The 12,886-nt window shown below is 47.2% G+C and overlaps 1 protein-coding gene across 1 annotated transcript in view; it reads right to left on the minus strand.

The window, feature by feature from the left end:
- Nucleotides 1-11,547, minus strand: part of LOC110499989 (PDZ domain-containing RING finger protein 4) — a 128,586-nt gene extending 117,039 nt beyond the window's left edge. Inside the window, exon 1 of the mRNA XM_021577085.3 lies at nucleotides 11,125-11,547. Within this exon, the coding sequence (XP_021432760.2) occupies nucleotides 11,125-11,193 (69 nt within the window). The 5' untranslated portion in view covers nucleotides 11,194-11,547. The remainder of the gene's footprint in view (nucleotides 1-11,124) is intronic.
- Nucleotides 11,548-12,886: the final 1,339 nt, after the last annotated feature.

A 12,886-nucleotide genomic window follows, 5' to 3' on the forward strand; every position in this document is an offset into this window, starting at 1 on the left:
GCACCATTCCCTCCTGCAGCAAAGCACCCCCACAACATGATGCTGCCACCCACGTGTTTCATGGTTGGGATGTTCTTCGGCTTGCAAGCCTCCACCTTTATCCTCCTAACATAACGATGGTCATTATGACCAAACAATTCTATTTTTGTGTCATCAGACCAGAAGACATTTCTCCAAAAACTACGATCATTGTCCCCATGTGCAGTTGCAAACTGTAGTCTGGCTTTTTTATGGCGGTTTTGGAGCAGTGGCTTCTTATTTGCTGAGCAGCATTTCAGGTTATGTCAATATAGGACTCGTTTTACTGTGGATATAGATACTTTGTACCCATTTCCTCCAGCATCTCCACAAGGTCCTTTGCTGTTGTTCTGGGATTGATTTGCACTTTTCGCACCAAAGTACGTTCATCTCTAGGAGACAGAACACGTCTCCTTCCTGACCAGTATGACGGCTGTGTGGTCCCATGGTGTTGACACTTGTGTACTATTGTCTGTACAGATGAACGTGGGGCATTCAGGTGTTTGGAAATTGCTCCAAAGGATAAACCGGACTTGTGGAGGTTAACAAATACCCAGCGCACCCTAGACATTCTGTCTGAGGACCAACTAGGGTCACCCAGCCACATAATAATACACACAGGCAAAAACGACAAGAGAGCACAGCAGGAAAGGGTGGCCACAGCACTCAAGGGAGTGATTGAAAAATCTTCTTCTACTCTCCGCATTTACGCACAAGTGGTTATCTCCACCCTGCTACCACGAAAAGACTTCCACCCTGTTACCACAAAAAGACTTCCACCCTGCTACCATACAGCGGGTAAATGCAACTATTTCCTGTGACTGTGGCTCAAAACTAAATGTTTTCCTGGCCCACCACTCCACTCTCGACTTGAACAGCCTCTATGACCAGGTCCACCTATACAAGACAGCCGTGCCCACCACTCCACCCTGGACTAGAACAGCCTCTATGACCAGGTCCACCACTACAAGGCAGCAGTACCCACCACTCCACACTGGACTAGAACAGCCTCTATGACCAGGTCCACCACTACAAGGCAGCAGTGCCCACCACTCCACCCTGGACTAGAGCAGCCTTTACGACCAGGTCCACCTATACAAGGCAGCAGTACCCTACTTCACCCGGACACTAAAGGACATTACCCTCATCCACAGCCCCAACACCTCACATAGAGGCAACAGATCAATAGAAGCCCTGCCCAGACCAGCGAGACACTTTCCCAGACCTGCGGAAAATGCTATAGTTGGAAGGAAAGTCATGTGAAAACCTACCAAAAATCAATTAGGCAACAACAAATTCAATGGACAAAACATTCCACAGTAATACTGAAGGTATCAACTTGGCAGTAGAAAACCTAAACAGTATATTTGCCCTCTCATCTTCCCTATCAAATCAAAAAAATTCAAACAGGAAACCAAAGAAAATTAACAACAATGACAAATGTTTTGATGAAGCATGCAAAAAGCTAAGAAAGAAACTGAGAAACCAAAAACATAGAGACAGACAATACAGAAATACACAACGGAAAAAGGAACAGCATGTCAGAAATCAGTTCAATGTAATTGAAGAATCCATAGACCCTAACCACTTCTGGGTAAATAGGAAAACAGTAAGCAAACAACAACACAAAGAGTTATCTAGGATAGGAAACATTGTCACCACCGATAAATCAACTATAATTGAGAATTTCAATAAGCATTTTTCTACGGCTGGCCATGCTTTCCACCTGGCTACCCCTACCCAGGTCAACAGCACTGCACCCTCCACAGCAACTTACCCAAGCCTTCCCCATGTCTCCTTCTTCCCAAATCCAGTCAGCTGATGTTCTGAAAGAGCTGCAACATCTGGACCCCTACAAGTCAGCCGGGCTTGACAATCTGGACTCTTTCTTTCTAAAATGATCTGCCAAAATTGTTGCAACCCCTATTACTAGCCTATTACGAAACCTCTCTTTCGTGTCATCTGAGATTCCCAAAGATTGGAAAGCAGCTGCGGTCATCCCCCTCTTCAAAGGGTGGGAACACTCTTGACCCAAACTGCTACAGACCTATATCTATCCTACCCTGCCTTTCTAAGGTCTTCGAAAGCCAAGTCAACAAACAGATTACCGACCATTTCGAATCCCACCACCTTCTCCGCTATGCAATCTGGTTTCAGAGCTGGTCATGGGTTCACCTCAGCCACGCTCAAGGTCCTAAACGATATCTTAACTGCCATTGATAAGAAACAATACTGTGCAGCCGTATTCATTGACATGTCCAAGGCTTTCGACTCTGTCATCCTCATCGGCAGACTCGATAGCCTTGGTTTCTCAAATGATTGCCTCGCCTGGTTCACCAACTACTTCTCTGATAGAGTTCAGTGTGGCAAGTCAGAGGGCCTGTTGTCCGGGCCTCTGGCAGTCTCTACGGGGGTGCCACAGGGTTCAATTCTTGGACCGACTCTCTTCTCTGTATACATCAATGATGTCAGTCTTGCTGCTGGTGAGTCTGTGATCCACCTCAACACAGACGACACCATTCTGTATACTTCTGGCCCTTCTTTGGACACTGTGTTAACAACCCTCCAGACGAGCTTCGATGCCATACAACTCTCCTTCCGTGGCCTCCAATTGCTCTTAAATACAAGTAAAACTAAATGCATGCTCTTCAACCGATCGCTGCCTGCACCTGCCCGCCCGTCCAACATCATTTGGACGACTACAAATACCTAGGTGTCTGGTTAGACTCTAAACTCTCCTTACAGACTCACATCAAACATCGCCAATCCAAAGTTAAATGTAGAATTGGCTTTCTATTTCGCAACAAAGCATCCTTCACTCATGCTGCCAAACATACCCTTGTAAAACTGACCATCCTATCGATCCTTGACTTTGGCGATGTCATTTACAAAATAGCCTCCAATACCCTACTCAATAAATTGGATGCAGTCTATCACAGTGCCATCCGTTTTGTCACCAAAGCCCCATATACTACCCACCACTGCGACCTGTACGCTCTCGTTGGCTGGCCCTCGCTTCATACTCGTTGCCAAACCCACTGTCTCCAGGTCATCTACAAGACCCTGCTAGGTAAAGTCCCCCCTTATCTCAGCTCGCTGGTCACCATAGCAGCACCCACCTGTAGCATGCGCTCCAGCAGGTATATCTCTCTGGTCACCTCCAAAATCAATTCTTCCTTTGGCCGCCTCTATTCTAGTTCTCTGCTGCCAATGACAGGAACAAACTAAAAAATCTCTGAAACTGGAAACACATATCTCCCTCACTAGCTTTAAGCACCAGCTGTCAGAGCAGCTCACAGATTACTGCACCTGTACATAGCCCATCTATAATTTAGCCCAAACAACTACCTCTCCCCCTACTGTATTTATTTATTTTGCTACTTTGCACCCCATTATTTCTCTCTATTTTGCACATTCGTCCACTGCAACTCTACCATTACAGTGTTTTACTTGCTATATTGTATTTACCTTACCTCCCTTATCTCACCTCATTTGCTCACATCGTTTATAGACTTATTTTTCTACTGTATTATTGACTGTATGTTTGATTATTCCATGTGTAACTCTGTGTTGTTGTATGTGTCAAACTGCTTTACTTTATTTTGGCCATTTTGTAAATGAGAACTTGTTCTCAACTAGCCTACCTGGTTAAATAAAGGTGAAATTTAAATAAATAAAATTAAAATCTATCCATAATGGAGATGTATGGGTAAACCATTTCTATTTATTTGGGCCCTATAAAAAAGTCTTATCATGCTTTGTTGATTTCCAAAAATCTTTTGGCTCATTTTGACATAAGGGTCTGCTATACAAACTGATGGAAAGTGGTGTTGGGGGAAAAACATACAACATTATAAAATCCATGTACACCAACAACAAGTGTGTGGTTAAAATGGGCAAAAAACACACATTTCTTTCCACATGGCCTGGGGTGAGACAGGGATGCAGCTTAAGTCCCACGCTCTTCAACATATATATTAACGAATTGGCGAGGGCACCAGAACAGTCTGCAGCACCCGGCCTCACCCTACTAGAATCTGAAGTCAAATGTCTATTGTTTGCTGATGATCTGGTGCTTCTGTCCCCAACTAAGGGGGGCCTACAGCAGCACCTAGATCTTCTGCACAGATCCTGTCAGACCTGGGCCCTGACAGTAAATCTCAGTAAGACAAAAATAATGCTTTTCCAAATAAGGTCCAGTCGCCAGGACCACAAATACAAATTCCATCGTGATACCGTTGCCCTAGAGCACAGAAAAAACTATACATACCTTGGCCTAAACATCAGTCCCACATATTCATAAACTCCCATATCTATTGGGTGAAATACCAGTATGCCATCACAGCAGCAAGATGTGTCACCTGTTTCCACAAGAAAAGGGCAACCAGTGAAGAACAAACACCATTGTAAATACAACCCATCTTTTGTACTATTTGCATATCATTACAGCACTGTATATATACATAATATGACATTTGAAATGGGTTCATTCTTTTGGAACTTCTGTGAGTGTAATGTTTACTGTTAATTTGTATTGTTTATTTCACTTTTGCTTATTATCTACTTCACTTGTGTTGGCAATGTAAATGTGTTTCCCATGCCAATAAAGCCCTTAATTGAATTGAAATAGAGAGCGAGAGACAGCGAGACAGAGAGCGAGAATCCTCTGGGCAGTGGAGCTCTCACAGATACACAGCGGGTTGGAAGTGTGTCAGTGTGTCTTTGTGTTCAGGAAGATACTCGTGACAGAGGAGGGAAGTGTACTCACACACTCCTTTCCTTTCCTCTCTCTCCCTCGATACCTTTTTCTCTCTTCATCTGTTGCCGTGATTCTCTTCCCATCTCCATTCTTCAACCATCGTTCTGTCTTTCCTTCTCTCTCTCCTATGTGTCTTCCTCTTTCCCTCCTTCTCTCTCTCTTACTCTCCTATGTTTCTCTCTTTCCCTCCTCTCTCTCTTACTCTCTCTCATATGTTTCTCCCTCTTTCCCTCCTCTCTCTCTTACTCTCCTATGTTTCTCTCTCTTTCCCTCCTCTCTCTCACCCGTCTCCTTCCTATGTTTCTCCATCTTTCCCTCCTCTCTCTCTTACTCTCTCTCCTGTCTCTCCCTCTTCTCTCCCTCTCCCATCTCCTTCCAATGTTTCTCCCTCTTTCCTTCCTTCTCTCACTCTTACTCTTTCTCCTATGTTTCTCCCTCTTTCCCTCCTTCTCTCTCTCCCATCTCCTTCCTATGTTTCTCTCTCTTTCCCTCCTTCTCTCTAACTCCCTCTCCTATGTCTCTCCCTCCTTCTCTATCTCTTACTCTCTCATGTTTCTCTCTCTTTCCCTCCTCTCTCTCACCCGTCTCCTTCCTATGTTTCTCCATCTTTCCCTCCTCTCTCTCTTACTCTCTCTCCTGTCTCTCCCTCTTCTCTCCCTCTCCCATCTCCTTCCAATGTTTCTCCCTCTTTCCTTCCTTCTCTCACTCTTACTCTTTCTCCTATGTTTCTCCCTCTTTCCCATCTCCTTCCTATGTTTCTCTCTCTTTCCCTCCTTCTCTCTAACTCCCTCTCCTATGTCTCTCCCTCCTTCTCTATCTCTTACTCTCTCATGTTTCTCCCTCTTTCCCTCCTCTCTCTCCCATCTCCTTCCTATGTCTCTCCCTCTTTCCCTCTTTCTCTCTCTTACTCCCTCTCCCTCTTTCCCTCGTCTCTCTCTCTCTCTCTCTATGTTTCTCCCTCTTTCCCTACTTCTCTCTCACTCTCTCTCCTGTCCCTCCCTCTTTCCCTCCTCTCTCTCTCCTATGTTTCTCCCTCTTTCCCTCCTTCTCTCTCTTACTCTCTCTCCTGTCTCTCCCTCATTTCCTCCTCTCTCTCTCTGCTATGTTTCTCCCTCTTTCCCTCCTCTCTCTTACTCTCTCTCCTATGTCTCTCCTTCATATGTTTCTCCCTCTTTCTCTCTCTCTTACTCTCTCTCCTGTCTCTCGCTCTCTGCTATGTTTCTCCTTCTTTCCCCCCTCTCTCTCCCGTCTCCTTATGTTTCTCCCTCTTTCCCTTCTTCTCTCTCTTTTCTATGTTTCTCCCTCTTTCCCTTCTTCTCTATGTTTCTCCCTCTTTCCCTCCCTCTTACTCTCTCTCCCTCCTTCCTATGAAAGTTTCAACTAGGTCTGTTTGATAATTAGCCAGGTCCTTCATCAGTGGTGCTGGTACAGATGCACGCATCACCTTTATTCATTCACACCAATGATTATGACAATGGTAGTTGAGTCCTGACAGGAGGCGCTGAGAAAACAAGCTCCTCTCCTTTCAATCCTCATCAATTCCCTCCCCTTTCTCTCTCCTCTCCTCCTCTCTTCCTCTTCTCTTCCCTCTCCTCTACACTCCTATACACTCCTCTACCCTTCTCTACCTTCCTCTCCACTCCTTTCCTCTCCACTCCTGTCTACTCCTCTACCTCCCTCTCCACTACCCTCCTCTCCTCTTCTCTACCGTCCTCTCCACTCCTCTAGCTTCCTCTACCTTTCTCTCCACTACCCTCCCCTCCATCTTGCTCTCCTCTACCTTCCTCTCCACTCCTCTACCTTCATCTCCTCTACCCTCCTCTCCCCTCTACCTTCCTCTCCTCTACCCTCCACTCCTCTACCTTCCTCTACCCTTCACTCCTCTATCCTCCACTCTCCTCCTCTACCCTCCACCTTCCTCTACCCTCCACCTTCCCCTACCCTCCACTCCCCTACCTTCCTCTTCACTCCTCTACCTTCCTTTCCACTCCTTTCCTCTCTCCACGAGGGTAAAGAGAGACCTTTCACATCTAATTGATACACCGGATGGTTGTATAGACTGTAAATCGGCTGTGATCACACTGGTGTGAAGACTGCCTGTAGGAGGGATGGGGGTTGGTGGAGCTCCATGGTTGAGCTCCGGGAGAGGCTGAGCTCCTCAGTTATTAGCCTGTCATGAGATAAGGGCTGCTGGTGGAGACTGGAGAGACTGGGGGTGCTGGGGGGAATGAGGGAGACTGGGAAGACTGGGGGTGCTGGGTGGAATGGGGAGACTGGGATTGCTGGGGGAGACAGGGAGTGCTGGGGAAATTGGGGAGACGGAATGCTGGAGGAGACTGGAGGAGTGCTGGGGGGAATAGGGTAGACTGGGGGTGCTGGGGGAGATTGTGGTATGCAGAAGACTGGGGAGACTGGGGGTGCTGGAGGAGATTGTGGTATGCAGAAGACTGGGGCGACTGGGGGTGCTGGAGGAGATTGTGGTATGCAGAAGACTGGGGGTGATGGGGGAGATTGTGGTATGCAGAAGACTGGGGAGACGGGGGGAATGGAGGAGATTGAGGTAGTATATGGAAGACTTACTCAGGCCCAGAGGCTAGGATATGCATATCATTTGGTAGATTTGGATAGAAAACACTCTAAAGTTTCCAAAACTGTTAAAATAATGTCTGTGTATAACATAACTGATATGGCAGGGGAAAACCCGAGGAAAATCCATCCAAGTGCGATTATTTTGAAATGGGTGTTTTTCCATTTAAAGCCTGTCCACCATATAAAGGGATATGACCCAGCTTGCGTTCCCTATGCCTTCCACTAGAGGTGAACAGTCTTTAGACATTTTTTCAGGCTTTTATTCTGAAAAATTAGGGAGAATGACCATTTTGAATGAGTGGACAGTGGAAAGTCCCAGAGCTGTTTGGTGCCAGCAACCTAGAGTGTGCCTTTTGTTGTTTGTCCTTTATGTTGACGACGCTATTGTCCGGTTGAAATATTATTGATTATTTAGACAAAAAACAACCTGAGGATTGATTATAAACATCTTTGACATGTTTCTACAAACTTTACTGGTACTATTTGGATTTTTCATCTGTCTGTTGTGACTGCCTTTGAGCCAATGGATTACTGAACAAAACGCGCCAACAAAACGGAGGTTTTTGGACATAAAGAGGGACTTTATCGAACAAAACAAACATTTATTGTGTAACATGGAGTCTTGTGAGTGCAACCATATGAAGATCATCAAAGGTAAGTGATTAATGTTATTGCTATTTCTGACTTTCGTGACTAATCTATTTGGCTGGAAAATGTTTGTATGGTTTTGTGTGCTGGGCGCTGTCCTCAGATAATAATAGTTGCTTTCGCTGTAAAGCCTTTTGAAATCTGACACAGCGGCTGGATTAACAAGAAGTTAAGCTTTATTTTGATTTATTACACTTGTGATTTTATGAAAGTTAAATATTTATAATACTTTCATTTGAATTTGGCGCTCTGCAATTTCATCGGATGTTGTCGAGGTGTCCCTCTAGCGGCACACCTTTCCCAAACAGGTTTTAAAGATATCTTTTGAGATCCGCATACTGATAATCAAATTGATACAATAGCAGAGTAATGCTTACTAGTGCACCAAAGGATTAAAGCATTAACTCTTTGGTGTGAGACATACACAGTCATTCTTTCTTGAAGACCAAAGCAGAAAAGGTGAAGTACTAGTGTAAATTGCCTTAGGCGCTGAACTTCCATGACATTGAGATGACAACACCTGCAGAGAGCTGAAACACACAGGTGTCTTAAAAAACTGGATTAAATCCTACAATTGAATCTAACCTCAGAAGAGTGGCATCAAACATGCTCAAAGCACTCCCCCACAAAATAAAGGCAAAACAAACCCAAGCCCCAAAGACTTGGAAGGAAAACACAAGACTCAAACAGTACCTAAACCCTAAACAGTCTGCTATTAAACAGACAGCATGACAGTACCTAAACCCTAAACAGTCTGCTATTAAACCGACAGCATGACAGTACCTAAACCCTAAACACTCTGCTACTGAACACAGACAAACTCACTTTGTGAAAGCCAGTCACAAATTGCTCAAACCCCCCAAAACAGCTTTGTACCCCTTCCTAGAGCATGTCTACTCTACCCTGCTCTTCACTACACTACCCTGCTTTACCCTACTCTACCCCAGTCTATCCTACCATAGTCTAGACTTGTCTGCTCTAGTCTACTCTACCATAGTCTATTCTACTCTACACTACCCTGCTCTACTCTACCATAGTCTGGTCTACTCTACCATAGTCTGGTCTACTCTATCATAGTCTGGTCTACTCTACCATAGTCTGGTCTACTCTACCATAGTCTGGTCTACTCTACCACAGTCTAGTCTACTCTACCACAGTCTAGTCTACTCTACTACAGTCTAGTCTACACTACCATGCTCTACTCTACCATGCTCTACTCTACCATAGTCTACTCCACTCTGCTCTAGTCTACCCTACCATAGTCTACTCTACTCCACCCTGCTCTAGTCTACCGTACCATAGTCTAGCTGGCTCTAACTCTACTCTACAATAGACTAGTCTACTCTACTCTACCCTGCTCTAGTCCAGTCTGCTCTAGTCTAGTCTGCTCTACTCTACCCTGCTCTAGTCCAGTCTCCTCTAGTCTAGTCTGCTCTACTCTACCCTGCTCTAGTCTAGTCTGCTCGACTCTACCCTGCTCTAGTCTAGTCTGCTCTAGTCTAGTCTGCTCTAGTCTAGTCCACTCAGGTGAGTGTGCTTTAGTCTTCTCCACTCTGGCTGGTTGACTCTCTGGCTGGCTGACTCTCTGGCTGGCTGACTCTCTGGCTGGCTGACTCTCTGGCTGGCTAACTCTCTGGCTGGCTGGCTGGCTGGCTGACTCTCTGGCTGGTTGACTCTCTGGCTGGCTGGCTGGCTGACTGGCTGAATCTCTGGCTGGCTGACTCTCTGGCTGGCTGGCTGACTCTCTGGCTGGCTGGCTGAATCTCTGGCTGGCTGAATCTCTGGCTGGCTGACTTACTCTCTGGCTGGCTGACTTACTCTCTGGCTGGCTGACTCACTCTCTGGCTGGCTGACTCACTCTCTGGCTGGCTGACTCACTCTCTGGCTGGCTGACTCACTCTCTGGCTGGCTGACTCACTCTCTGGCTGGCTGACTCACTCTCTGGCTGGCTGACTCACTCTCTGGCTGGCTGACTCACTCTCTGGCTGGCTGACTCACTCTCTGGCTGGCTGGCTGATTCTCTGGCTGGCTGGCTGACTCTCTGGCTGGCTGGCTGACTCTCTGGCTGGCTGGCTGACTCTCTGGCTGGCTGGCTGGCAGACTCTCTGGCTGGCTGGCTGGCTGACTCTCTGGCTGGCTGGCTGACTCTCTGGCTGGCTGGCTGAGTCTATGGCTGGCTGGCTGACTCTCTGGCTGGCTGGCTGGCTGTCTCTCTGGCTGGCTGACTCTCTGGCTGGCTGACTCTCTGGCTGGCTGGCTGACTCTGGCTGGCTGACTCTCTGACTGGCTGGCTGACTCTGGCTGGCTGGCTGACTCTGGCTGGCTGGCTGACTCTCTGGCTAGCTGGCTGACTCTCTGGCTAGCTGGCTGACTCTCTGGCTGGCTGGCTGACTCTCTGGCTGGCTGGCTGACTCTCTGGCTGGCTGGCTGACTCTGGCTGGCTGACTCTCTGACTGGCTGGCTGACTCTGGCTGGCTGGCTGACTCTCTGGCTGGCTGGCTGACTCTCTGGCTGGCTGGCTGACTCTCTGGCTGGCTGGCTGACTCTCTGGCTGGCTGGCTGACTCTCTGGCTGGCTGGCTGACTCTCTGGCTGGCTGGCTGACTCTCTGGCTGGCTGGCTGACTGACTCTCTGGCTGGCTGGCTGACTCTCTGGCTGGCTGACTCTCTGGCTGTCTGACTCTCTGGCTGTCTGACTCTCCGGCTGGCTGGCTGAATGGGCACCACTCTACTCTGACACTTTAAAGACCACTCTGCCTCGCTGCATCAAATACATGAGTCTCTCTCTCCTTATCCTTTCCCTGTATTTATCTCTCATTCTCTTTGTCTTAGATGTAACGTCTGACACTGTCCTCCTAACAGGTATAAAACACAGATCCTCTCAACACACAGCAGAGATGCAAGATAGTAAAACTACTCTGCACAGACCATAGACGACACACACGCACCATACACAACACACACACACACACACACCAAACGCAGCACAAATGAACGTCATAAACAACACACACACAACACACACACCATACACAACACACACACCATACACAAAAGCACCCTGACTGAATGGCAGCAGCGAGCCCCTGCATCAGAGATGGCTCCACTCACCTGTGCGATCTCATACAGCAGCTTATAGTGTTCCTCTCGTTTCTGTAAAGTGCACAGATTGCAGCCCATTCTAGTCGTCGTGGCAACGCCGGACGTCCAATCGTCCCCGAGCGACAGCAGCGGCAGTGGAACTGTACGGACGGGGTCACCCTCCAGACCAGTGCACCCGTTCTCATCAGTCACTCTGTACAGGGCATCACACACTCATTCACACACACAGTCGTAAACAAACCCACACAGTCGTTCACAGACAACCACAGAAAAGCTCCAGCTGGTTGTACTAGAGAAATGCTCTTATAGAAGCACTGACTGTAATGGATACACTAGTAGCGATGGTGGTAGTAATAGTAACAGTTTCAGCATCTGCCGGTGCCTCTCTCCTCTCTCTCTCTCTCTCTCACACACACCACACGCTGGAGTTGTGACTCCCGCTCTCCCGCTCTCCCGCTCACTGGGTAAGACACGCCCTCTTTTCCCTCTTAGCCTCGGTGCACATGACTACACAGAGAGCTGCTCATGAATAATGAGGTAGGGTGGGTTAATATTAATGAGGGGTGTGGTTAGGGGCCCATGGAAAGGTGGAAGGGGCGTACGATACCCAGAGTGTTGGCTCATTAAGATCGAAGCACAGTTACACAATGATGTTCCTTTGTGTGAGCAGCATTGGATTCACACCGCATTATACAGAGAGAGTGAGAGAGAAAGACAGGGAGAGAGGAGAGAAACAGAAACCGAGAGAGAGAGAGAGAGAGAAGTGAGAGAGGGGGGGAGAGGGAGAGAGGCAGTCAGAGAGAGACAGTGAGAGAGAGACACAGAGAGAGAGAGAGAGAGAGAGAGAGAGGGGGATAGAAAGAGAGAGAGAGGGGGGATAGAAAGAGAGAGAGAGGGGGGGGGAGAAAGAGAGAGCGAGAGGGGGGGAGAAAGAGAGAGCGAGGGAGGAGGAGAAAGAGAGAGAGCGAGAGAGAGAGAGAGAGGGGGGGGGAGAAAAAGAGCTGCTAAGACCTGAGCACAGAGAGAGCGAGTAGTGAGAGCGTTAGTGAGGGCCGTTGAATTGATCACAGAGAATAGCCTCATAGTTTGACTGGAAAACGTTTAACCAGAACGTCCTATATGAAAAAGCCAATAATAAAAGGAAAATATCAATACAAATTACATTTACAACTATGACATTAGGAAGGATATACACTGAGCATAGAAAACATTAGGAACCCCTGCTTTTCCCCTGACAGACTGACCAGGTGAATTCAGGTGAAAGCTATGATCCTTTATTGATGTCACTCGTTAAATCCACTTCAATCAGTGTAGGTGAAGGGGAGGAGACAGGTTAAAGATGGATTTTTAAGCCTTGAAACATGGATTGTGTATGTGTGCTATTCAGAGGGTGAAAAGACAAAATATTAAAGTGTCTTTGAACAGGATATGGTAGTAGGTGCCAGGCGTGCCGGTTTGAGTGTGTCAAGAACTGAAACTCTGATGGGTTTTCACGCGTCACAGTTTCCCCGTGTGTATCAAGAATGGTCCACCACCCAAAGGACATCCAGCCAACTTGACAAAACTGTGGGAAGCATTGGAGTCAACATGGGCCAGCATCTCTGTGGAATACTTTCGACACCTTGTAGAGTCCAATGAATTGAGGCTGTTCTGAGGGCAACATAAACTGTTCTAACAAAGCAAATCAATTGCATGGTATGTATACAGTATACGCTAAATGACAAATCACAGATCTCAGAGACAGTTGTAGATGGCACTGATTGTTTTGCAA

This window comes from Oncorhynchus mykiss, chromosome 2 (genome assembly GCF_057628025.1).
Source record: "Oncorhynchus mykiss isolate SJ-2025 chromosome 2, ASM5762802v1, whole genome shotgun sequence".
Classification (NCBI taxonomy): Eukaryota; Metazoa; Chordata; class Actinopteri; order Salmoniformes; family Salmonidae; genus Oncorhynchus; species Oncorhynchus mykiss.